The sequence below is a fragment of the Perognathus longimembris genome, chromosome 13 (assembly GCF_023159225.1).
Source record: "Perognathus longimembris pacificus isolate PPM17 chromosome 13, ASM2315922v1, whole genome shotgun sequence".
Lineage (NCBI taxonomy): Eukaryota > Metazoa > Chordata > Mammalia > Rodentia > Heteromyidae > Perognathus > Perognathus longimembris.
In genome coordinates this window covers 61673421-61698136 of record NC_063173.1, presented here as the reverse complement: position 1 = coordinate 61698136, position 24716 = coordinate 61673421, and the positions used below count along the sequence as shown (strand labels likewise).

General features: G+C 63.9%; 2 protein-coding genes across 3 annotated transcripts in view; both read left to right on the top strand.

Annotated features, from left to right (window-relative positions):
* Positions 1-24716, top strand: part of LOC125362260 — a 106059-nt gene that overhangs the window by 65006 nt on the left and 16337 nt on the right. The window lies entirely within an intron of this gene.
* On the top strand, positions 298-23106 carry LOC125362266 (glutamine-dependent NAD(+) synthetase-like). Of its 2 annotated transcripts, XM_048361032.1 has the most exons (21): positions 298-435; positions 1231-1291; positions 2979-3095; positions 6190-6243; positions 6529-6618; positions 7335-7386; positions 8074-8162; positions 8279-8396; positions 8776-8907; positions 10976-11050; positions 11375-11499; positions 12011-12059; positions 13249-13351; positions 13876-14044; positions 14464-14599; positions 14774-14880; positions 17972-18103; positions 18593-18662; positions 21048-21176; positions 21791-21967; positions 22994-23106. In XM_048361032.1, the coding sequence occupies exons 1-21, from the start codon at positions 351-353 to the stop codon at positions 23075-23077; spliced, it is 2154 nt and encodes a 717-aa protein (XP_048216989.1). In that variant the 5' UTR covers positions 298-350; the 3' UTR covers positions 23078-23106. The 2 variants fall into 2 exon arrangements, with proteins under 2 accessions (XP_048216989.1, XP_048216990.1); XM_048361033.1 differs by lacking the exons at positions 298-435; positions 1231-1291; positions 2979-3095; positions 6190-6243 and having other exon boundaries at positions 6585-6618; positions 7339-7386.

The following is a 24716-nucleotide window of genomic DNA, read 5'->3' as shown; positions in this document are numbered from 1 at the left end:
AGAGGCGTGTAAGAAATGTGTAATAAATGGACCTGCGTCGCGCGGGCCACCCGCCACCAGGGCGACCCTTGGGTCTCCCAGCCTCCTCACCGCGCAGGCGCACTGAGCGCTTTCCCCGCCCCACCCCGCGCTCTGTGGGCGGAGCCTGACTAGAGGCCACGCCCCCTCCCAGGAGGGCCGGCGTGGGCGGGGAGAGGGCGCTTCCAGCCTATCCGCGGGGCGGCGGGGCGGGGCCGGGCGGGCGACCCGGAAGTGGGGGCGGCGGCCGCGGCTGTGGGCCGGAGCTGTGGGCCGGGGCTGGCGGGCCGGAGTCGCCTGTCGGGCCGGATCCCGCCCGCAGGCCTGGCGCGATGGGCCGCAAGGTGACGGTGGCCGCGTGCGCCCTGAACCAGTGGGCGCTGGACTTCGAGGGCAACCTGCGGCGCATCTTCAGGAGTGGGTCCGGGGGTGGCCCGGCCGGGGCGGGGCGGGGCGCGGAGGAGGGGCGCGGGCCGCGACCTTGGGACGCTCGCTCCCTGACCTTGGGCTTCCGCGGGGGGAGGGGGGAGAGGGGGGGCAGCCGTGGGAGAAGCCCCCCCACTCCCAGAGGAGGCCGAACGCGGCTGGGGAACCTTCGCTGAGCCCCCCCCCCCCGGCCGGTTTCCCCACCCCCGTCCTGAGAGCCCATGTCCTGGGGTGGAAAGGGCAGTCCCTCCCCTTCCTCGGGGGAACCAGATGCCCGGGTGAGGAACTGGTTCCCTGTCACTCGAGGTCCGCCTCCAGCTTCTCCCCGCATTTCGCCTTGGCACCTGCCGGTTGTCACTTCCACATCGCCCGCTCCAGGCCCGTCGTGCAGGCTCCCCCAGCCTCCGTACAAACCTGCGGGGGTGTGCACGTGTACGTGGCCATGCCGTCTGGTGGATTTCGACAGGAGGCCTGGCCGCGTGGGAGAGGATGCCGCGGAGCGTGGGGGGCACCGGGTGCTAGGCCTAGGCTTTTGCTCAAGGGTAGTGCTCTACCACTCCAGCTACAGCACCGCTTCCAGCCTTTTCTGTGGTTATTTGGAGACTTTTGGAGTCTCACAGGATTTTCTGGCCAGGCTGGCTTCAAAGCACAGATCTCAGCCTCCTGAGTAGCTAGATTTACGGGTGTGAGCCCGCCAGTGCCCGGCTCACTGACCCTACCTGATACAGCTAGGGTCACGTCCTGGGGACTGAAATTACCCCCTCTTTCTCTCTGTATGTCACGTAGGTATTGAAATCGCCAAGAACAAAGGAGCAAGATACAGGCTTGGACCAGAACTGGAAATATGGTAAGAAGAAGCCCATCCCTACTTCTGGGTGGTAGCTGGTTATGTGGCAATATCTGTGGCAGGCATGTAGTGGTAGCTGTGTCCACCGGTGGAAAATGTGTAGATCTGAGAGCGGTGTCGAAGCCCAGCCGCCTTAAGAGGTGGTCAGCAACATGACATCAGGCCTGGTTTATGCCCAGAGCAGGCCCAGGGAGGCTGGGCAAGTCTGTTCCTACCTCAGAGCGGCCTGGAAACGGTCCTCCACTTTGCCTCGGCCCTGCACTGCGGTGTGAATGCTTGTCCTCCCTCACTCCATTTTGTGGCATGCTTGGGTCCCAGAGCTAAGGGGGAATGAGCGGGTGGGGGGGGGGGAAGGGGAGCCCAGAGTTGCTCCTGGGTGGGGCATCTCCTGGGTTCCATTTCCTTCTCAACACCAGGAACTGGCTTGAGCAGAGTCTTTATGGTGCTCTTGTTTTATTATGGTTTTTTTTGTGCCAGGAGTAGGGCTTAAACTCAGAGTCTGGGTGCTGCCCCTTAGCTTTGTGGCTCGCTGGTACTCTACCACTTAAGCCGCAGCTCCACTTGTGGTTTCTTACTGGTTAGTTGAAGGGTCTCATGGACTTTCCTGCCAGGGCTGGCTTTGAACCTCGATCCTCAGATCTCAGCCTCCTGAGTTAGGCCTGAGTTAGGATGATAGGCGTGAGCCACCAGTCCGGCTTTGAGTCTTTATGCTTTATAACATCATGGAGCACTGTGGGAGAGCCCCTGGAGCTGATGTGACCAAGGGCCACAAACTGAGTTGTCTCCAAAACTGCGGATCTCTTGTCTAGCTCGGGAGTGCAGAAGTCCCCGCGCGGGGCGCCGCAGGACTGCTCTCCCTGTGGAAGCTCGAGGGCACTGTCCTTCCCGCCTTCCTTCCCGCCGCCTCTGCCCCCCGCTCCTGGCCCCGTCAGAACCCCAGGTGCTGCAGTGTGCTTATTGTGCCAGTCCTGGGCTCGAACCCAGGGTGCGGGCACTGTCCCCGAGCTTTCACGTAGCCACAGTCACGCTTACCCTACAAAGCTGGGCCCACAGCAAACCATTTTCAGGCCGGAAAGGTCATCACTGGCCAATCAGATACCACCGTCGGAGCCCGAGCCCTGAACCGAGCCTCTTGCTGTCAAGGTGTCATGGCTGTGTGGACCTAGAACAGGGCCATGAAGGGCTGCTAGGAATCTCAGGTGGGCTGGGCACTGTGGCTCCCGCCGCCCATGCCCGCAATCCTCCCCGGAGCCTGAGATCTGAGGGTCGTGGTTTGAAGCCAGTCCAGGCAGGAACGTCTCTGATGCCCCCATCTGCAGTTAACCACTCCAAAGCCCAAAGTAGGAATATGGCTCCAAGTGCAGAGCACCAGCCTGGAGCAAACAAGCTAAGGGGCAGCTCCCAGGCCGGGGGTTCAAGCTCTACGACGGGCACCAGAATGAAATACAGATAAAATCCAAGGGCAGGCACAGTAGCCAAAACCTTAAGATCGGAGCGGGGCCCCTCGTGTCGTCTATAGAATTCTACCTGTGCTATCGTGCGCCCCGCCCCTCCCCCCAAAGGCTGCACCCCAGAATGGCCCCGGAGGCGTTGGAAAAAATCCAGTAACACACATAGTCGGCCCCGGGGCCCTGGCTCACCCTCTCCTGCCTGCTTGGTCCTCTCTCCCTCCCCCCCCACCTTCTAGTGGCTACGGGTGCTGGGATCATTACTACGAGTCGGACACCCTCCTGCACTCGCTGGAGGTCCTGAAGGCCCTCCTGGAGTCTCCGGTCACGCAGGACATCATCTGTGATGTGGGGATGTAAGTGGCCGGTGCCGGGTGTGGGGGCGGCGCGGGGCGGGGGGGGGGAGGGGCAGGGGCAGATTTCGGGCCGCTCTCCATCCAGGGTTCCCCGTCTCACGGGCCTGTGGGAGGGCAAGGCGGGTTTGCTCCCATCCCAGCTGCCTGACCACCAAATACTCCCCGCGGCAGCCACCGAAAACAGACTGCGTAGGTTTTTCTGGAAGCTTCCAGGCATAGGAGCACGGTTGGTGGGAATGGGACTGTGACGTCACGCGGTCACAGCCAGAGAGCTTTATGGCCCCCTGTGAGCCGCAGGGCGGGCTGCGCACAAGGACATGTCCACCCATGTAGCGCCACATGGTGTGAAGTCCTTTTTTTTTGTTTTTTTCTAATCTAGTACCAGGGTTTGCCCTCGGGGCCTGGTGCTTGCTTAGCTGGCACTCTTCCACTTGGCCCATGCCTCCAGCCTGTCATTTGGCTGTCTGTTTTAGAGATAGCGTCTAAGGAACGTTTTCTTCAGGCCGTCCCCAAACTGTGACCCTCCCTACCTCGGCCTCCCGAGCAGCTAGTGTTTCAGTCACGAGCGACCGCACCCGCTTGTTCTCATTGTTGGCCTTGTGTGCCTTCTCTCTCCATCTCCCCACCGCGAGGGGACATTTGTCTAGCAGGGTCTCTGTCTTCTCTCTTTCGCTGCTTTTGCATTCTTAATTAGAAAATGCTCGTTGAACAGGGGGATTTCCTTGTGACAGGTCCATACACACACACAGCCCAAACCCTCACCCGCCTGCCCTCTCCCTCCTCTTCCCTCCTTCCCCTCCCCACTGGGTTTGTGCCAGCAACCCGGGCCTGAACCCACAGCCCCATCATACTCTCCCTTAGCGTATTTTTGCTCAAGGCCAGTGCTCTGCCACTTGAACCGCAATTCCACCTCTGGCTTTTTGCTGCTTACTTGGAGTTAAGAGTCTCACGGACTTTCCTGCCTGGACTGGCCTCCAGCCGTGATCCTCAGATCTCAGCCTCCTGAGTAGCTAGGGCTGCAGGTGTGAGCCCCCAGTGCCCGGCTAGCCCCCCACCCCTCCGCCATGCTTCCTGCTGTCACCCCGGTCTAGGGTAGCTTTGAGAGAGAAAGCAAGGAGCAAGGCCCCAAGTTCAAACCCTGGTACTGGCACCAAGACACGTGTGCCCACCCAGAATGCGGGCACTGGTTGGAGGGAAGGCAAGGAGGAGCGGCGGTGGGAGGTGCTGGTGCCAGGGCTGGGCTCTGCGGAGGGGTGCGGGCGCCTGACCTCGGATCCCATTTGGACTGGTAACAGCCGGGCCAGTGATACTTGGCCAAGGCCCAGCCCCATGGGAGCTGTGTTCCTGGCGCCCCAGGCTGGCTGTCTTCGCCTGCTGATGGTGAGCCGTGATTAGCCTTTCTGCTCTCCCCGGGCCTTCTAGCTGCTCTCTGGAGTCGGACGCAATGGCTGGTGCCACCTCTCCCTCGCTCTTTCCTGAGGCAGCCCAAGGCTCTGGCCTGACCTTTCCACCTTTACAGAGAGCCCGAGAGGCGATTCCTGCAGACGCGCTGGGGCAAGAGCCACTGGTGCCTCGGGCCAGCGCGCAGGGTGAGGTGAGGGAGGGCGTGCAGAGGAGAGAGGCAGCGGCCGGGAGTTCTAGCACAGTCCGGGGTGTTGGGATGTATCAGGCAGCCGGGGTGTCGTGTGGGAATAGAGACACCCACTGGGAAAGAACTCACCGGGGCAAAGTTCTGCAGAGGGCGTGCTACCTGGCGAGAGGCGCGTGTGCCGGCGGGCGGTCCGCGCAGCCTCTGTTCCTGCCGCTCAGCACCGAGGTGCACGACCTCGCCCAGGTGGTTGCTTTGAAACGAGTTCAAAGTTCATAGCAACCGGCAAGACCAGGACGCCTGGCCAAAGCACACGCCGGTGAGGACGACAGTTCCCCAGGCGCAGAACCACTTGAGCCGAGCCTCTGGCTCCTGAAACACAGCCCTTGCTGCGGGAAGTGGCTTGGCTGACGGCTCCTTGCGAGGGGGTGACGACCCCGACGACAGCGGCGCCTCCGTCAGGCCCACCCTGCGACGGGAAAGATTCTGACTCCCGCCAGGGGGTGTGCACCAGCCGCCTGACTTGCTTCATCTGCAGACTGTCCTCCTGCTTTGAGTTTTATCGCCGGAAGCGCGTGTGTGCTGGTATTGGGCCTAGGGTTTGAACTCAGGGCCCGGGCGTCGTCTCGGAGCTTTCCCCTCAAGGCCGGTGCTCTACCGCCTGAACCACAGATCCGTTTCTGGCTTTTTGCTCAGTCACTGGTAATAGGGTCACAGACTTTCCTCCTCAGCCGGCTCCAAGCCTCGATCCTCAGATCTCAGCCGCCCGAGTAGCGGGGCTGACGGGCGGGAGCCAGCTCGCCGGCAGCACAGGCGTTTGGGGATGTGGCTTGAGAAGCCACCGAGGGGCCTCGGGCGCCCGAGCTCCCGGAGGGGGGAAGCAGCCTGTGGACGCAGAACACTGGGCCCTACGCTGCTGGTGGGCCCGCCCAGCGCAGACACGCGTGTCCCCTCCACAACCCAGACACACGTGTGCCCTCTCTCCACAGTGCAGACACGCGCGTCCCCTCAATCCACAACCCAGACACGCGCGTCCCCTCTCTCCACAACCCAGACACGCGCGTCCCCTCCACAACCCAGACACACGTGTGCCCTCTCTCCACAGTGCAGACACGCGCGTCCCCTCTCTCCACAACCCAGACACGCGCGTCCCCTCCACAACCCAGACACACGTGTGCCCTCTCTCCACAGTGCAGACACGCGCGTCCCCTCAATCCACAACCCAGACACACGCGTCCCCTCAATCCACAACCCAGACACGCGTGTCCCCTCCACAACCCAGACATGTGTGCCCTCTCTCCACAGCGCTGACACGCGCGTCCCCTCAATCCACAACCCAGGCACGAGTGTCCCCTCAATCCACAACCCAGACACGTGCGTCCCCTCAATCCAGACACGCGCGTCCCCTCAATCCACAACCCAGACACACGCGACCCCTCTCTCCTCAGTGCAGACACTCGCGTCCCCTCTCCTCAGTGCAGACACGCGCGTCCCCTCTCTCCGCAGGCCTGTGATGCATCGCAATGTCCGCTACAACTGCAGAGTGATCTTCCTCAACAGGTGGGTGGGGTGGGCGCCTCTGCCAGCTCTGGGCCCCCCAGAGAGGCCGATCCCCACCAGGGGACCCGTGCTTCACTGAGCCCCCCCCACTCACAGGGCACCTAGGGGTGGTGAGGAAGACCCTGTCCATCAGCTCACATGGAGACAGGGCGTCCAGCCCCGCTGGCTGGGGACCCATCTTGCAGAGGGGGACAGTCTCTTGCTCAGGGCCCCTCCTCCAGCGGGCTCTGGGTGGCAGCGGCCCGCCCTGGGGGGCTCCGTGTGAGCACCCCATTCCTGCTGTAGGAGGATCCTGCTGATCCGGCCCAAGACCGCCTTGGCCAACCAGGCCAACTACCGCGAGCTGCGCTGGTTCACCCCCTGGGCCCGGAGCCGGTGAGTTCTGGGTGCTACGCGGAGAGCTTCAGTGGGGGCAGTGTCTGCCCTGCTCGGGAGGGGCGTGGCCTCCCACCCACAGGAAGGACCGGGCCTGTGCTGTCCAGACCCCTCGCTGGCCTCAGTTGCCCTGCACCTTCAGTGCACCTGTAGCTGGGACGCTCAGCACTGCCCGCTGGCCTTGGGGGTCCTTCTGTGCGGGGGAGGGGGGTGCGGATGGGGGGAGAGAGGGAGGAGGTGACCTGCAGCCTCCAGCCGCCTCTGAGGCACCTGAACCAACCTGGGCCTTGGCACCTGCCGTGGAAGCTGTGCTCCGGGTGCCTTCGCCTGTTCTCACTGTGGAGGGACTCCGTGACACGCACCTCCCTTGTGAACACGCTGCTTTCTTTTTTTCTCTTGGTGCCAGTGCTAGGGCTTGAACTCAGGGCCCGGCACTGTCCTTGAGACCCTTTGCCCAAGGCTAGCACTCTGCCACTTGAGCCAGAGCGCCACTTCCAGCTTTGGTGCTGATTCGATGTAAGAGTCTCAGGGACTTAAGACAGTGCCAGTGGCACACCCTGGCAGGGCCCAGGCTGGCTTTGAGCCACGATCCTCAGATCTCAGCCTTCTGAGCAACGGGGATGACAGGCGCGAGCCAGTGGCACCGGCCTGTGGTCATGATTTTTGCCATCCTGTCTCCCGGACCACCGTCCCTGACCGCTGCGCCCTCTTCCCAGGCAGATAGAGGAGTACTTCCTCCCCCGGATGCTACAGGATGTGACAAACCAGGTGCGTTTAACACACGGCAGGTGCCGCCTGCGTGGGGGGGGTGCAGGGCGGGAATGCATCCAGATAGCCCCAGAAAGCTCTGGAAGCAAGCAGAGGAGAGACTTGTGGAAGTGCACTGAGGGCCACCTCTCAGGATGGGCAGCCTAGCCAGTGCTCCAGGACAGGAGCCACGCACAGGGGCGCTGGGGGGCTTAACCAGGCCTTGCAGAGCTCACCTGTGGGAGGGGGCCTGCGCCTGCTGGGGGCGGGGATGGCGCTCATGGGGGCGGGGCCTGGCCTGCTGGGGGCGGAGACGGTGCTCATGGGAGCGGGGCCTGGCCTGCTGGGGGCGGAGACGGTGCTCGTGGGGGCGGGGCCTGCACAGGCCGGGGGCGGAGACGGACCCCGTGGGGGCGGGTCTTGTACCTGCTGGGAGTGGAGATGGTGTCTGGGGGTGGGGCCTGGCCTGCTGGGGGTGGAGACGGCCCCGTGGGGGCGGGGCCTGTGCCTCTTGAGGCTGGGGACGGGCAGGCTCTGGCGCGGGCACAGGACGAGGTCCTCACCCCGTGACGTTCGCTGGACGGGTCCCAGGTGGGGGATGACACGGGGTGGCTCCTGGCCTGCGTGGCGGCCTCTTGGGTCTGGGGTGCGCACAGGGTCCCGAGGCGGTGGGCCCCGACCCTCGTCCGCCTTCACCTTCACGTTCAGGAAACGGCGCCCTTCGGGGACGCCGTGCTGGCCACCTGGGACACTTGCATCGGGAGCGAGATCTGCGAGGAGCTCTGGACGCCACACAGGTCAGCCAGGGTCCCGGGGAGCCCGGCGTCGGGGGCGGGCGGGGCGGGGCGGCCGCGGGAGCGCGCTTGGGCAGGGGGAGCCCCGCGGCGCCCCCCCCACGCGATCCTGTCTGCAGCCCACACGTCGACATGGGCCTAGACGGCGTGGAGATCTTCACCAACGCCTCGGGCAGCCACCACACGCTGCGCAAAGCCCACGCCAGGGTGGACCTGGTGACCATGGCCACCACCAAGGTGGGCACCACGGGGGGGGGGCTGTGCGGGCGCAGTAGGGACAGAGCCGGGGTTGTCTGTGTGTCCTGCGGGAGGGGGGAGACGGCGGCGGGGGTGAGGGGTCCCGCGGAAGCCCTGCCGGGAGGGGGGCTGGGGCTTGGGGTCCCACGGAGGCCCTGCCGGGAGGGGGGCTGGGGCTTGGGGTCCCGCGGAGGCCCTGTCGGGAGGGGGGCTGGGATTTGGGGTCCCCCGGAGGCCTGTGTGGGGGGCTGAGGTGACGGGACCCATGGCGGCTCCGGGAGGACACAGATAGCACCTCTTGGGCTCTGCGTCCCCGCCTTGGTGCACGTCGCCATGACGGCGGCCGGCACCCTAACCGCGCCACCCTGGCCGCGTCCAGAACGGTGGGATCTACCTGCTGGCCAACCAGAAGGGCTGCGACGGCGACCGGCTCTACTATGACGGCTGCGCCATGGTCGCCATGAACGGCAGCATCGTCGCCCAGGGGGCGCAGTTCTCGCTGGACGATGTGGTAAGGGCCGCGTCGAGGCACCGTGTCACGCTCTCCCGGTGACCCCTGCCTGGGGTCCCCCCACGGTGGTCTGGGCCCGTGCCGCCCTTGCGGCGGCCCCCTCCCCTTGGTCCCCGCCGGGTGGCAAGTAGCGGCAGGCGGCAGCCAGGCTGACACGGGAGATGAGAATGGCGGGCTTGGCTGCTTGGGCTCAGCTGGGGACGCGGCGCCCGGGCCTCATGGTCACGTGGAGCGTGGGCAGTGGGCACGGAGCAGAGGCCTGTGACCGGCGCTGGGCGCTGCCCTCGAAACACGGGCCGGGGGCTCCCTGAGGACGTGGGGGGCCTCGGGGGCCGCGCTGACCAGCGCCGGTCCAGCCTCTTGGGTCCCAGAGCAGAGCCCTCGGGATCTGCATTTAGCAAGCACCAAAATGAGCGCTGTGGCCCCAGCTTGCCAACCGCGTCCGGTGCCGAGCCCTTCAGATAAAGGCGGCTCAGCCCCTCCGTGCTTCGTAACAGTGGTGCTTAGTGATTTTTGTCAATGTTGTCGTTGCTGCTGTAAGAAGTACCACAGTCAGCTGCCGTAACCCTGCCTGCTCCAGGCAGAGGTTGGAAGGATCGCAGTTTGAGGCCAGGCTGGCAGAAAGGTTTTAAGACTCGATCGTCACACGAGCTCTCTGGGGCCCGTGCCTGTCGTCCCAGCCGGACGGCAAGCGTGACTGGGAGGGGGGACCCCCAGAGGGCCCCAGGGCGGGGAGCAGAGCCAGCGCTGTGGCACTGTCAGGCAGTGGGAAGCGGAAGGCCGGGGGCGGGGCTCTGGATGAGCTCTGCCTGCCCCCCCCTGCGTGACAGCTAAGGAAGAGCCCCAGCCAGAGCAGACGGGAGGGGGGGGGTCGTCACAGCCGTGCCTCTCGGTGCTGATCCGCTGGCACTGGGCACACCGCAAAGACGGCGGGCGCCGGGGGAGCCAGGTGTCCCCCGTGGTTAGCCGCCGTGGGGCGCAGCGGCAGGACGCGGGCCCACACTGGCTTTTAGTGACGCGAAATCCTAGAACAGCCTGTGATTAGGACTCGGCTTCCGTGGAAGTAACACCGCGTGGCGCAGGCCTTGCCTGCCTGCAGGGCAGCCCCTCAGGAGGCCGAGGCAGGAGGAGCCACGTGATCAAGACCTGAGGGGCTGGGGGGGTAGAGGGCCTGGCTGGCAAGCGCACGGCCCGGCGAACCCCAGCACTGCCAAAGCATGAGAATCGTCATCGTAACGCCGTCGACCGTGAACGTGCCGGAAGCCCCCTACTGTGCGTAGGCTCAGCGCGGGGCTGGCGTGGCCTCCTGCGCCGCGGGCGGCCTGTCCGGGCGAGGGTGCCGCAGCTCGGGCCCCCTCTGGCCCGGCCCCTCGGCCGCTGCTCCTCGCGGTTGCAGGACGGCTGCAGCCCCTCCAGCCACCCTGACTCCACAGCCACAGGCACGGGCAGAAAAGGAGCCTCACTTTGCGTGACTTTGAAGCGGGGGCCGCTTTCCTGGAAGCCCCGCAGACCCTCAGTGCAGGAGCCGCGTGTGCGCGGCAATGGCCGGCTCTCCAGGACACATCCGAACGCGGTGGTGTTTCTGGCGGCCACGGAGGAGACAGTGTAGGATCCAGCTGTAAGGTCACCCCGGGAGGGCTCCAGGCAGAGGCCCCCCACCTGTTTAAGTCTGCGCCCAGTACCCGCGTTACCTAGGTAACTGGCACACCCGGAGGCCGTGACCTCCCCCTTCTCTGAACTCACATCCAATCCACCTGGCCACACCTCCCGCCTTCCCTATAGGATCCGGCTCAACACGGTCCCCGCTCTCTCTCCTTTCCTCGCTTACTCTCTCTCGCTCTTTTCTCTCTTTTCCCTTCTTCCGTCCCCTCTGTCTCCCCGCGCCTCCATCTTGTGTGGCTGGCAGTTTGCTTCCCGCGCCCCCTCAATGAACTCCCTTCTGCACCCCGCGGCGGGTTTGCTTCCCGCCCAGCTTTACAGCAGCCGCGTGGCGTGTCACCCGTCCCTGCCGTGGCCCATCCGCGTGGCCCCCGCGACAGGCCGCGCCCTCCCTCCGCTCTCCCTGCAGGAGGTCCTGACGGCCACGCTGGACTTGGAGGACGTGAGGAGCTACCGGGCGGAGATCTCGTCCCGGAACCTGGCGGTGAGCGCCCGGCGGGCTCCGTGCGGTGGGCGCCGCTGGGGCGGCCGCGGGCGTGGAGGGAGCGCCCCGCGGGGACTGGGCGTTTGCCCTGGGAGGGAGGTCGAAGGCCGGGCCTGTGCATCGAGACCCCCGGTGCAGGGCGGGGCTGTGCCGCAGCCTGGCGCTCCGCAGCCCTCACCACCACCCGTGGCTCTGGACCCGACGGGCCCCGATTCCCCCAGGCCAGGCCCCGGGCACCACGAGGGCTCGGCCACGCCGGTGTCCCTCACCCATGCCGGCACCGGAAGGCGGGGGTCACGTGTCCCGCCTCGTGTCCACCCCCAGGCCAGCAGGGTGAGCCCCTACCCCCGGGTCAAGGTGGACTTCGCCCTCTCGTGCCCTGACGACCTGCTGCAGCCCGTCTCTGCCCCCGTGCCGTGGACGTACCACAGCCCCGAGGAGGAGATCAGGTGGGCGTCCGGGGGCGGCTGGCAGCCGCCCTCCCCCCGGGGGCTGGCGGGGGGCAGGTCTGCACTGAGTGGGTGCAGCAGGGGCCCGGCGCCTTCCCAGGTGGACCCTGGGCGTTGGGGGCCCGGGTCGCCTTTCCTCGTAGGCCCGCCTCACGTCGTGATTCGCCGTCGCCAGCCTCCCATGATCGTCTCCTTGGGCTTGCGAAGGTGGGCCCTGGGCGGCCGCAGGCTGGGCCCCTGTGCTGGGCGGGTGCTGGCAGAGGCCCGGTCCCCTGTGTCCCCCTCCTCTGCATGGGGCGGCGGTGGTCACTGCCCAGGCCTGCCTGAGCGCAGACAAGCTCGGACTCGCCGGGGGAGCTGGCGGAGGGAGCTAGCTGACAGAGGCCAGGCCCCGCGGAGCCTGGGGTGGGGACGCTGGCCCGCTGGGGGCCTGCCCGGGGGCAGCTGCCCAGGGGTGCTGCCCTGGGGCTGGTCTCGCCCCTTCCACACTGTCCGTCTGGTCTCTCCACAGTCTTGGGCCTGCCTGCTGGCTCTGGGACTTCCTGAGACGAAGCCGACAGGTAAGGCGGTCTGTTTCCAGCCAGCTCAACGTCTTCTAGATTGGTTCGAGTTGCACGACAGGCTGCTCGGGGATTGATTTCCCCCTACTTATTATTTTTTTGGTGGTACTGGAGTTTAGACTCAGGACCTCATGTTTGCTAGGCAGGTGCTGTACTGCCGAGCCACGCATCCCGACTGGTTTTGGCCTGTCATTGTTAAGATACCGGCTCCCTTCCTGCTGAGTGCATGCCCGGCCCGTCATCCACCTAGCTTGGGCTTCCTGTAGTTGCTGGGCTGGCCAGTGCCTGCCAGGCTGTCCGGCTTCTTCTGCTGAGATGGTGTTTCACAGACTTTCCTGTCTATGTCTGGCCTAGAACCGTGATCCTCCCAATCTCAGCTTCTCAGGGAGCTTAGGATGACAGCAGCGCACCACTGTGCTAAGCTGCAGGTTGAAAATGGGTCTCGCAAACTTTTCTGCCCAGGCTGGCCTCAAATCACAGTTCTCCCGTTAACCTCTTAAGTAGCCAAGATGATGAGTGAGAACCAATACACCTGACTTTGGCAGGGGTAGGGTAGGGGGTGTGTGTGTGTGTGTGTGTGTGTGTGTGTGTGTGTGTGGTGCCAATCTTGGGGCGGTCTTGGGGCTTGAACTCGGGATCTGGGCTCTGTCCTTGAGCTGCCTTTACTCAGGTTAGAGCTCGACCCCTCAAGCCACAGCTCCCATTCTGGCTTGTTTATTTGTTTATTTATTTATTTTTGGTATTTTGTGGGAGATAGGCCTCTTGTGGACTTTGTAGCCTGGGCTGGCTTTGAACCTCGATCCTCAGCTCTCAGCCTCCTGAGTAGCGCAAGCCTGGCCTGGGTTGTGTGTTTTGGATGCGTGCAGCTCCCTGTGCCTCTGGGGACAGCTTGTCCACACTCGCCAGAGGCCTGATGGGTGCAGGCTGCAGGGGTTTCATGCACTGGCCTGCAGCATGCCGGGGTGCCCGCCCCGCCCCGCCCGGCCCTGCCCTTGACCATCAGGCCTGATGGGAGTTCCCGGGTGGACGCTGGGCGTGAGGCCTGCGGGGGGGGGGAGGGGCAGGTCTTTTCCCTCCGAATGCCCCCTGGCATGCACGGTGCCCCCTTCCCCGGGCCCGTGGGGGCGCGGGTGCCTTGGGCATCTCTTGGGCCCGCGGGGTGGAGCTCAGCGCGGTCCTCCCGCTGCAGGCCGGCTTTTTCCTGCCCCTGAGTGGCGGCCTGGACAGCGCGGCCTCCGCCTGCATCGTCTACTCCATGTGCCGCCAGGTGTGCCAGGCCGTGAGCCGCGGAAGTAGGTGACGCGTGGTCCCTGGCGGCCGCGGGGCGGGCGGGAGCCCAGGGGGGCCCTGCGGTCCTGCCCACTCACCTGGGGACAGGGAAGCCCGCTGAGCCCGTCCTGGCCTGGGAGCCCGAGCCCAATCCCCCGGCTCTGCCCCACAGCGGCGTGACGGGCACCGCAGACGGCTCCGCCGCGCGTGCCGGTTTCCGGACTTGAACTCGGCTCTCATTTCGCTCAAGGCTGGCACTGTGTCGCCTGAGCCGCGGTTCCTCTGGCTTTGGGGTGACTCGCTGGAGATGAGGCTCTCGTAGACTCTCTTGCCTGGGCTGGCTTGGAGCCTCAGACCTCAGCCTCTGGAGCAGCGACTGGCACCTGGCTGCAGATAGCTTCATGGTGCCCAGGAGAGCATGCCAAGGGGCTCGTGACAAGGCTGCAAGGGCACCGACCTCGAGGGCTGGGCTGGGCCGTGGCTGGGGGGGCGGCGGGCGGGGCTCGCGGGAAGGAGCTTCCTGCCCTGTCTCTGTCTGGGTCTTCAGATGAGGAGGTGCTGGCTGATGTGCGGCTCATTGTGGACCAGAGCGGCTACATCCCCCAGGACCCGCGGGAGCTCTGTGGGCGCCTGCTGACCACCTGCTACATGGCCAGCGAGAATTCCTCCCAGGAGACGCGCCGCAGGGCCCGGGAGCTGGCCGAGCAGATCGGAAGGTAGCGCAGGCCCGGCCCTCGAGCCCGGGGCGGCGGCGGTGGCCATGCGTCGGAGCTCGGTGGACGCTCTGCAAACGGCAGAGTCGGGGCGCCCCTGGGAGCTGGGTGGGGTTCCCCTTGCTGCTGGGTTTGAGCCAGACTCCAGGGATTCTTCACGGGAGGCTTGCACGCCGCAGCTGTAGCCCGTGCCGTCTCCCCTGGTCCCCGTCCTTTGGCCCGGCTGTGGGAGGGGCCTGCTCAGCGAGGGGAGACACAAGCCTGCCGAGCAGGGGAGGCACCCCCCCCCCCGACCTGTCCCGTCACCCCACGCCGGACTGCTCCACTGCGTGGAACGGCCCGGGCCTGGGCCCCGTAGATGGCTGTCCAGCAGGGGTGAAGGGCGGCTCCTCACGCGTGGGCACGCCCCCTTCCTCCTCCAGCTACCACGTGGGTCTCAGCATCGACCCGGCCGTGAGGGCCGTCCTGGGCATCTTCAGCCTGGTCACGCGGAAGAGCCCCGCCTTCGCCGCGCGCGGAGGGAGCAGCCGGGAGAACCTGGCCCTGCAGAATGTGCAGGTGCCTCCTGCCTTCTGGGGCGGCGGGCTCCGCCCAGGGCACGCTGACCCCGGGGGACGGGGGTGGGGGTGGCGCAGGGCAGAGGGAAAGTTCCAGAGTGAGCCTTTCTGGTCTCCCTGGAGCTGCCATGGCCCCTGCCCCGGATGAGCCCGCCCGCCCCCCCTCCCGCCCCAGGCTCGTATCCGGATGGTCATCGCCTACCTGTTCGCTCAACTGAGCCTTTGGTCCCGGGGCTCCCGTGGGGGCCTGCTGGTCCTCGGAACCACCAACGTGGACGAGAGGTGGGTGTGGCCTGGCCCCTGGACACCCCAGATCTCTGTGGGCGACTGTCCCCGCCTCGTCCGACCGGGTCCTTGGGTGTGGGCAAGGTCTGCAGGAAGGAGACGCCCGCCGTCCGGGTCGGCCCTGCATGTTTGGTCACCGTGGCAACAGGGCAGCTCTCGCCTGACTGGAGGAGGCGGGCTGGGTGGACTTGGCTTTCTTGAGGCGCCTGCCCCCCCCACCCCGAGCCCCCTCTGTGCTGTGCCCCGCCAGGCCCCTGCCCCCACCCACCTGTTTGGTGGCTGGAGTGCGCCCTGCTCTACTCCTTTGCGTGTAGGTTCCTCCTGGAAAGCACGTCGCTGTTGTGGCTGGTGCTCTTATGTTTGGCTCGGGTACCAGGGCCTGGTCTAGGCATTCTCCTTAGCTTTTTCACGCAAGACTGGCACTCGACCACTTGAGCCACGCTTCCACTTCTGGCTTTTTGCTAGTCAACTGGAGATGAGGTTTCATGGACTTTCTGCCCCAGCTGGCCTCAAACCTCACTCAGTCCTCAGATCTCAGCCTCCTGCGTGGCGAGGGTTACAGGCCGAGCCCCTGGCATCTGGCAACTCATTTCTTTGTTGAAGGGTGGAGAAAGGAGATTTCCTTCGTGGCACAGGCCAGCTATGGGATGAGCACTTTCAGACAGGAGCTATGTGCTTTAGTAGACGGAGACCCGGAGCCAGGGGCATGCTTTAAAGAGATGCAGACACTGGGGTTGGGGATATAGCCTATTGGCAAGAGTGCCTGCCTCGGATACACGAGGCCCTAGGTTCGATTCCCCAGCACCACATATACAGAAAACGGCCAGAAGCGGCGCTGTGGCTCAAGTGGCAGAGTGCTAGCCTTGAGCGGGAAGAAGCCAGGGACAGTGCTTAGGCCCTGAGTCCAAGGCCCAGGACTGGCCAAAAAAACAAACAAAAAAAACCAAAAAGAGATGCAGACACAGATTGGACCTGGTTGACTATGACCTCAGTCCTTATTTCTGGAGGGCTTTCACAGGATTCGTTACCACTGTCATCACTGGTCATGGTAATTGTCCCTTCAGTCCTCTGTTAGTGTGTCATTCATCACTGTGTCCACCCATCCACCATCCACCCATCCATCCTTCCACCCACCCATCCACCTATCCGTCTGTCCATCCACCCATCGATCCACCTATCCATCTGTCCATCCACCATCCACCCACCCATTCATCCATCCATCCATCCACCACCCATCCATCTGTCCATCTGTCCATCTACCATCCACCCATCCATCCACCCATCTATCCACCTATCCATCTGTCCATCCACCCATCCATCTGTCCATCTACCATCTACCCATCTATCCATCCACCCATCTATACACCCATGCATCCACCCATCTATCCATCTGTCCATCCATCATCCACCTGTCCATATACCCACCCATCCATCCACCCATCCATCTATCCATCCATCCATCTGTTCATTCACCTCCTCATTCATTCATTCACCTCCCACCCACTCATCCATTCATCCACCCATCCTTTAGTTCTTCCACCCGCTCACCCGTCCATCCATCAGTCCTCTCTTCATCTATCAATCCAGCCCACTTATCCATTCAGCTGCCCACTGTCTGCCCAGTCTTTTGCCCAGCCCTATCTCAGAAGTAACTCGAGGACAAAGGCCTTTGTGGGGTGCAATGTCAGTGGTTCTCTGAGAGGACTCAGCTCCATGGCCGTGCTGTGGTTTTGATCTGTTCAGGCAAAGGGAGGATGGGCTGGTGTGTGTGTGTGTGTGGTTGGGGGGGAAGCATGAGGCCCAAAGAGCCTGGACAGACAGCGGAGCCCCTGAAACTTGTGGTCAGTCGGGATGTGTGGAAAGCCTCCCCAGCCCAAGCGCCCGACGCCAGCCAGGACCTGCCCGGTAGCGGCGCGAGCCCTGGGCTGTGCTCCAGCCCTCTCCTGTGCCCAGGAGGAGTGGGCGTGGGGTCGTTCTCTGGGGATGCTGTCCTTGGGAAGGGAAAGTCGGAAGAGGTCGGGGTGGGGAAGCCAGAGGCTCCTTAGAGGCAGCGGAGGTGGGAGACTGTGGGAGTCGTTGCCAGCTCAAGGCAGGCGGATTTGCTGTCCCTTGCGTTGGTGATTTAGCGCCCATGCTGTGGGCAGGGCGTCCGTCTGGACAATGCGGTGGTCTGTGCTGGAGCCACAGTTGGGGGGGGGCTGTCCCATGCCGGGCTGCTCTGGTTGGTGACAGCCAGGGGCTGAGCCACCGCGCTGGTGCTGACAGTTGTGTCGGCCCTGCCTGCTCTGCAGTCCTCAGCCTTCTGGGCTCTGGGCGGGGATCGACTCGCGGAGCCCCTGCACCCTGGTACCCACATTCAGCAGCATCCGGTGCTTTCCTCAGCCAGAGCCCCCTCCCTCCAGCCTGTGCCCCCTGGGAGGAGCCCAGGGCCTGGAACCCAGTAGCATGTTCCAGCGCCTCTGCCACATGAGGTGACGTGCCATGGCCGTCCGTCCCAGACCTCTGTCCTTCCACTCAGGCTGCCTGGCCCTGGCTTCCCAGCCAGGGTCCCTGATCCGGACGCCTCCCTGGCGTGCCCGTCCCCTGCTCATGCCCCAGCAGTCCTCCCCAACCCTGCAGCTCCGCCCCCCTGGGGTCCTCCCCAGCCCTGCAGCTCTGCCCCCAGGGGGTCCTCCCCAGCCCTGCAGCCCTGGCCCCTGGGGGTCCTCCCCAGCCCTGCAGCCCTGGCCCCAAGGGGTCCTCCCCAGCCCTGCAGCCCTGGCCCCTGGGGGTCCTCCCCAGCCCTGCAGCTCGGCCCCCAGGGGGTCCTCCCCAGCCCTGCAGCCCTGGCCCCTGGGGGTCCTCTCCAGCCCTGCAGCTCTGCGCCCAGGGGGTCCTCCCCAGCCCTGCAGCCCCATCCCCCAGGGTCCTCCCCAGCCCTGCAGTACTGCCCCCCGGGGGTCCTCCCAAGCCCTGCAGCTTCCCTGGGACCCTGGAACTTGCCAGGCCTCTGGACTCGTGCAGGAAGCAAGTTCTCCAACACCCAGTGCTGGCCAGAGTTGTGGGACCTTGTCAGGCCCTGGGGAACCTTGAGCTCTCGCCCCTGCAGCCTCCTCGGCTACCTGACCAAGTACGACTGCTCCAGCGCGGACATCAACCCCATAGGGGGGGTCAGCAAGACGGACCTGAGGGCCTTCGTCCAGTTCTGCGCGCAGCGCTTCCAGCTCCCTGCCCTGCAGGGGTGAGTGGGTGTGCTGGGCGGGGTGTGCACTGGGTGGGGAAGGGCAGGGGTGAGTGGGTGCCCTGGCGGGGGGACGGGTGTTTGGGTGCACTGGGAGGGGCGTGCACTGGGGGAGGCGGGTGGTGGGGTGAGTGGTGGGGTGTGCTGGGCGGGGCGTGCACTGGGCGGGGCAGTATGGGGGTGAGTGGGTGCACTTGGGGGGGGACAGGGGTGAGTGGGTGCGCTGGGCGGGGCGTGCACTGGGGGAGGCGGGTGGTGGGGTGAGTGGGTGGGGTGCGCTGGGCGGGGCGTGCACTGGGGGAGGCGGGTGGTGGGGTGAGTGGGTGGGGTGTGCTGGGCGGGGCGTGCACTGGGCGGGGCGGGACCGGGGTGAGTGGGTGGCTCTGCCAGGGGTGGCCAGGCAGCTGGGCACCGCGGGCCTGGGGTCCGCTGGGAAGGCTCTGCACCCGCTGGCAGCCGTGCTGACTGGTATCTCTGTGTTGACCACAGTGTGCTGTCGGCGCCGGCCACCGCAGAGCTGGAGCCCTTGGCCGACGGACAGGTGTCCCAGACAGATGAGGTAACGGCGGTCCCCCCACCGCGGTCCCCCCACCGCGCCCGCTCCCTGGGTGGCGGGGCGGGATGGCTTCCGGGCCTCCTTTCTGTTCCTCGGAGCCGTCTGGGGACGTCGGTCCATCTGGGCCTGGGCTCACGCGTGCCAATGTCACGGCTGGGCTTCTGCCCTAGGCGTCAGCCTCCGTGCTGTGGCCGGCGGCATTGGTAGGGGGTGGGGAGATGGCCCGCGGAGGGCGAGGCGCAAGGCTCCCGTGGGGTGGAGTCCCCCCAACGCCTCCGTGTGGCCTCGGGGAATGCTCAGTCCTCACCCAGGTCAGGATGACCTTTGACTCCTAAGCCATCAGCTGGGGTGTCAGCCAGCGGAGGCCGGGGGTCCTCACTTTAGACCCTCCTGCCTGCTGGGGTCCCGGGCACTTGCTGCTCTCTCTCCCTCCAAGCGCCTTAGCTCTACAGTGACATCTGTGCTCTCACTGGGTTAATTGCACGCAAGATGGTTGTGTGTCCCCTTGAATTCTCTGTGCTCTCACTGGGTTAATTGCACGCAAGATGGTTGTGTGTCCCCTTGAATTATCTTGACAGCGCAGTGGAAAAAATGGATTCACTAAGTAAGTGGAAGGTGATTCTTGGACTCCAGATTCTGTTCCACTGATCTGTGTTTTCACCCTCAAGCCACACTCTCCAAGTTCTTGTAGCTTCGTAATAAGTTCTGAAGTGAGGAAGTGCGCGTGCTCTCATTTTGGTTTTGGTTTTGAAATCATTTTGAGCTCTTCGCCTATGAGTTTTAAGATCCCTTTGCCAGTGCCAGCAGAACAAAACAAAACCCTCTGTCCAGGATCATGGTAAGGATTGCTTTGAACCTGTGATCCGTTAGCATATCCTATCTTGACAGCATTACATCTGCCGGTCCACAAACTTGGGGTGTCTTCTCATTAAGTTAACTTTTTGCACTTCAACCATGCTTTCTAGTTCTTGGATATAAGTTTCTACTTGAAAGCTTATTTCAGGGCCTGGGGATGTGGCGCGGTGGTAGAGTGCTTGCCTAGCATGCATGAAGCCCTGGGTTCAGTTCCTTAGTACCACATAAACACACACACAAAAAGCTGGAAATGGCGCTGTGGCTCAAGTGGTAGAATGCTAGTCTGGAGCAAAAGAAGCTCAGGGACAGCATCCAGGCCCTGAGTTCAAGCCCCAGGACTGGCAAAAAAGGAAAAAGAAAAGAAAAGGACTAAAAGGGGGATGGGGGGGAGCTTACTTCAAAGTATTTTACTGTTTCTGATACCATTATAAATTGAATAGTTTCATAAGTTTGTTTGGGGGTTGATTGTTGTGAGATTAGAGACGCACAATTGATTTTCGTGTATTGATCTCATGTCCCACAACATTTCTGAGTCCTTTGTTAGTTCCAGTAGCTTCTCAGTGAGCACACTGAGGTCTTACAAGGCCATGCTGTCTGCACGTTCAGATAGCTTGACACCTCCCTTCCCATGCCAGATGCCTTCTGTTATATCCTCTACACCCCTGGCTAGAGCTGGGGTACAGCCATGAATAGACAAGGAGAGGGTGGACATCCTTGTCTTATTCCTGACTTAGGGACAAGCCCCTCTAAGTGTGGAGTTAGCTGGGGGTTGTGCATATCTGCCTTTTGTCATATTGATGGCATTCCCTTGCATCTCTAGTTTCTTTAGTTTTCAAGTCATAAGGGGGCGCTAAACCTCACCAAACTTTTTCCAGTAACCTTCTGCTGTTAAACCAACCTTGCATTTCTGGGGCAGATCTGTGGTGGTCATGGTGTAACAGCTGTTTTGCCACGGAGGATTTCTACGTCTACTCACGAGGGATGTTTTTCTGTAGTTTTCTTCTCTTTTGATGTCTGGTTTGGTTTCAGTGAAATATGGGCCCCAAAGAAATAGTTAGGAGGTATTCCCTGCTCTCCTTATTTGGGGGAGAGTTTGTGAAGTATGTTTTGGCAGAAATCCTGAGAAGCTATTTGATCCGGACACTTCTTTGTGAGAAGTACTTTAATTATTAATAAAACTCTCTCGTGGAAGGTCTTCTCACATTTCTCTCCTGTCTGCCCCCTGACCCTTCCTAATTACCTGTCCCTGTGCTTGGAACCCGCTGACATCCACGGTCACTGCATCCTACGACCCTTAGCTTACCAGCCCCCGCGGAGTCCTGTTGGAGTCAGGCTTCTGTGACGATGGACAGGGCAGGAACGCGCCCTTCAGGGGGGCCACGCGTCACCCCGCAGCCTTCAGTCCCCACGCCAAGTCACACCTCATGGGAAGGTGCTGGGCAACGAGGCCGTGCCTCCCGGGCCTCCGCTCTCCTCCACCCGGTGCCCAGCGAGCCGGCCTGTGCCGGGTGACCCGCGTCCCCACCCCCGCAGGAGGACATGGGCCTGACCTACGCGGAGCTGTCCGTCCTCGGGAGGCTCAGGAAGACGGCCAAGGCGGGGCCCTACAGCATGTTCTGCAAGCTGCTCCACATGTGGGCCGAAACCTGCAGCCCCAGGCAGGTGAGGCCGGGGCCCCGGGGCCGCGGGGCCGTGGGCAGCGCCGCCTGCCTGTGGGCGGCTGCTTGTCCTGGCCTGCTGGGGCCGGCTCACCCCCTCTGGAGGTGGCACACGACCTTGGGGTCGACAGCCCTGTGCTTCTCCGGGCCCGGTCCTGTGAGCGCCGGCCCTCCCGAGGGACCTGGGCGCTCAGGGAGGGAGCCAGGGCCCTGCGCTGGGGCGCTGTCACTCCGAGGAAGAATCCAGCCTCCAGGCCTCGGCCAGGCCCTCGCGGCGCCCACCCGTAATCCCGGCTACTCAGGAGGCTGAGATCCGAGGGTCCAAGTTTGAATCCAGCTCCGTCAAGAAAGTCCTTGAGACTTACCTCCAGGGACCCAGCAAAAAGCTGCATGGGGAGGTGCCACTCCCGTGGTAGACTGCCAGCCGAGAGGGAAAAAGCCAAGGGAGAACCTGAGGCACTGAGTTCAAGTCCTGGTGTCAGTGCACACACACACACACACACACACACACACACACAGACACACACACACACACAGAGAAAGGATCCCCACTAACTTCAAGACGCGCGGCCCTGCCGTCTTGGGGCCCCATGTGTTGCCTGCCTGTTCGCCCACCAGGTGGCTGAAAAGGTGAAGAGGTTCTTCTCCAAGTACTCCATGAACAGACACAAGATGACCACGCTCACGCCCGCCTACCACGCGGAGAACTACAGCCCTGATGACAACAGGTTTGACCTGCGGCCCTTCCTGTACAACTCGGCCTGGCCCTGGCAGTTCCAGAGAATCGACACCCAGGTGGGCTGGCGCCGCCCTTTCCCCGGGCACGGGTGTTTGTCTCCCGGGAGGGACGGCTCCGCGTCCACGGCCCGTCCCTTCACCATTGTCCTGCCGAGGGTCACGTGGCTTTAAAGCTTCTGTGTGGAGGTCTAGTTGTTTTGTTGATAAACATGGTATCGCTAGAGGCCAGTGGCTCACACCTGTCAGCCCAGCTACGTGGGAGGCTGACATCTGAGGATTGTGGTTCCAAGCCAGCCCTGGCAGGAAAGTCCGTGAGACTCTTATCTCCAGGGAACCACCAAAAAGCGGGAAGTGGAGCTGTGACTCAAGTGGTAGAGCGCCAACCTTGAGTGAAAAAGCTAAGGCCCTGAGTTCAAGTCCTGGTGCTGCTGACACCCCCCCCCGGAAGTTCTGTGTAGGGTTCATGCTGTAGTTCATGATGGCTCCAAACGTGCCTCGTGGGAGGCGGGAGGTGGGGCTCAGGTGCTGGACTCCCCGCCTGGGAGACAAAGCGCCGGACCGCGAGTTCCAGTCCTAGACTCGAGGGAAAAACTACTCATCCCGAACTGGCCCAGCCGGGCTGCTTGATGCCCGCGGCCCCGCCTTCCCCCTGGAGTGCTGAGCACCTGTGCTCGGTTCTCTTGCTGATTCTGCGCAGCGTCCTCCCTGTGCGGCGCTGAGCACCTGCCGCGAGCTCCCGCCCTGCCCCGCCCCCGCCGGCCCCCAGCCAGCCTTCTGGCCTCTGTTACCTTTCCTCGTGGTGTGGGTGGTGCCAGTCGTGGGATTTGAACTCAGGACTCTCATCTGGCTTGTTGTTTTGTTGACTCCCGAGCTGGCGTTCCCCCTCTTGAGTCCCGTCTCCACTCACCGCTCTGTGGTGGTTCATCGGAGCTAAGAGTTTCACAGCTTCTCCTCCCTGGGCCGGCTGGGCCCCTCGGTCCTCTGAGTGGCTCGGGGGACAGGCGTGAGCCCCAGCGCCCGGCTGCCTGGGTGTCGTGGGTGCTGAGCTCGGGCGGAGCGGGCGCTCACGGCGTCTCTCTCCAGGTTCTGCAGCTGGAGTGGAAAGCCCAGCAGGACCCGAATGACCTGGACCGAGGGCCGACGGGGGCGGTGGACGGCCGGGACTGAGGCCCCAGCCCTGCCACAGCCCCACGGTGGGGAGGATTTGCTGGGGGAGAGAGAGAGAGAGAGAGAGAGAGAGAGAGAGAGAGAGAGAGAGAGAGAGAGAGAGAGAGCATGAGCATGTCGTGCCAGCTCCTTCGAGTCAGCTGAAATAAAGCGAGCTGTTCTCCCCGCCCGGAGCTGCCCTCGACGTCCTCCTGACACCCCGTCCCCTTCCCCCCAGAGCCAGCCAGGGGCTGGGCGGGGTCCCCCTGAGGGCTCTGTCATCGAGTCGTTGTCCGCGTTGCGCGTGCCTGTGCCCCTGCGCGGTGGGGGGGAGGCCCCGGCCGGCTGGGGAGGTCCCGGGGGTGGGCAGCGTGCTGGTGCCTGGCAAGTAGGCGGCGCTGAGCTGTGGGCCGCTCTCCGGGGTGGTGGGGGGCTCCCACGAGCAGGAGGGGACCCCCAGCCGCTGCCGGGCCTTCCTGGAGGCCCAGCCGGGAGACCCTCGTGGGCGCAGCCGGCCACTCGGAGCGAGTCCCCGGAGAGAAGCTGGGCGCCGCGTCACGTCCGTCCGTGGGGGCCGCGAGCACGGCAGGCCTCGCCCCGCGGGACCTGGGCGCCCGACTCCCCCATATCCCCAGCACCCTTCCCCCCTCGTTCCCGCCACCTCCTGGCTGGGATGGAGAACATTCAGCTGGAGACACGCACGCGCACTCACACACACGCACACACGCTCACACGAACATGCACACACGCTCACACGAACACACACACTCACACACATGCTCACACAGACACATACACACACGCACAGGCGCACACTCACACACACGCACACACGCTCACACTCACACGCACACACGCTCACACACACACACGCACACACTCGCACACACACTCCTCACGTCCCTGCACAGGGCTGACCAGCCGCAGCCCAGGCCTCGTGGCCACTGCCCCCTCGCCCCAAGACCCCGGGGGACCCCAGGGCCCAGGCCCAGGCGGGGCGCGCTCCTGCATGCGAGCAGAGCTGGCTCCGCCCTCTCCCCCCCCCCCCCCGGCTGTGCCCAGCTCCATCTCCGTCCCTCACGCGGGCCAGGCTTGCGCGGCCTCCCCGATCCTGGCCCCTGCCCTGGGCAGAGGGTTCCCGCCACGCTTCCCCGTCCCGCGTGGCTCTGCCGTGCGGACACGGCGCCCCCCGGTGGCGATGGGCATTGTGGCCAGTGGAGTCACGGGAGGGAGGAGGGAGGGGAGACAACCAGGGGAACTTCCACACAGACACCTCTCTGTTACTAGCCAGCCAGCAGGCAGGCCATCCGCGTCGGACCTGCAGTCGCCAGCTGGGGCGGGCTCGGGCTCCGTCTCTGCTCGGCTGTTGTCCCTGTGTTCCCACAGCTTCTGTGTTTGTTTGTTTGTTTGTTTGTTTTTGCCAGTCCTGGGCCTTGGACTCAGGGCCTGAGCACTGTCCCTGACTTCTTTTTGCTCAAGGCCAGCACTCTAGCTCTTGAGCCATAGCGCTACTTCTGGCTGTTCTCTGTATATGTGGTGCTGGGGAATCGAACCCAGGGCTTCATGTATAGGAGGCGAGCACTCTCGCCCCTAGGCCCCATTCCCAGCCCTTCACACAGCTCTGAGTTGGATTGAGAATTAGGCTGGGTGAGTTGCAGGT

Bases quoted from the DNA above. Each gene is read 5' to 3' on its own strand.
- LOC125362266 (XM_048361032.1), top strand. From the start codon at position 351: ATGGGCCGCAAGGTGACGGTGGCCGCGTGCGCCCTGAACCAGTGGGCG. The intron at 436-1,230 runs GTGGGTCCGGGG...TATGTCACGTAG, and splicing joins CCTGCGGCGCATCTTCAGGA to GTATTGAAATCGCCAAGAAC. The intron at 11,500-12,010 runs GTGGGCGTCCGG...GTCTCTCCACAG, and splicing joins AGCCCCGAGGAGGAGATCAG to TCTTGGGCCTGCCTGCTGGC.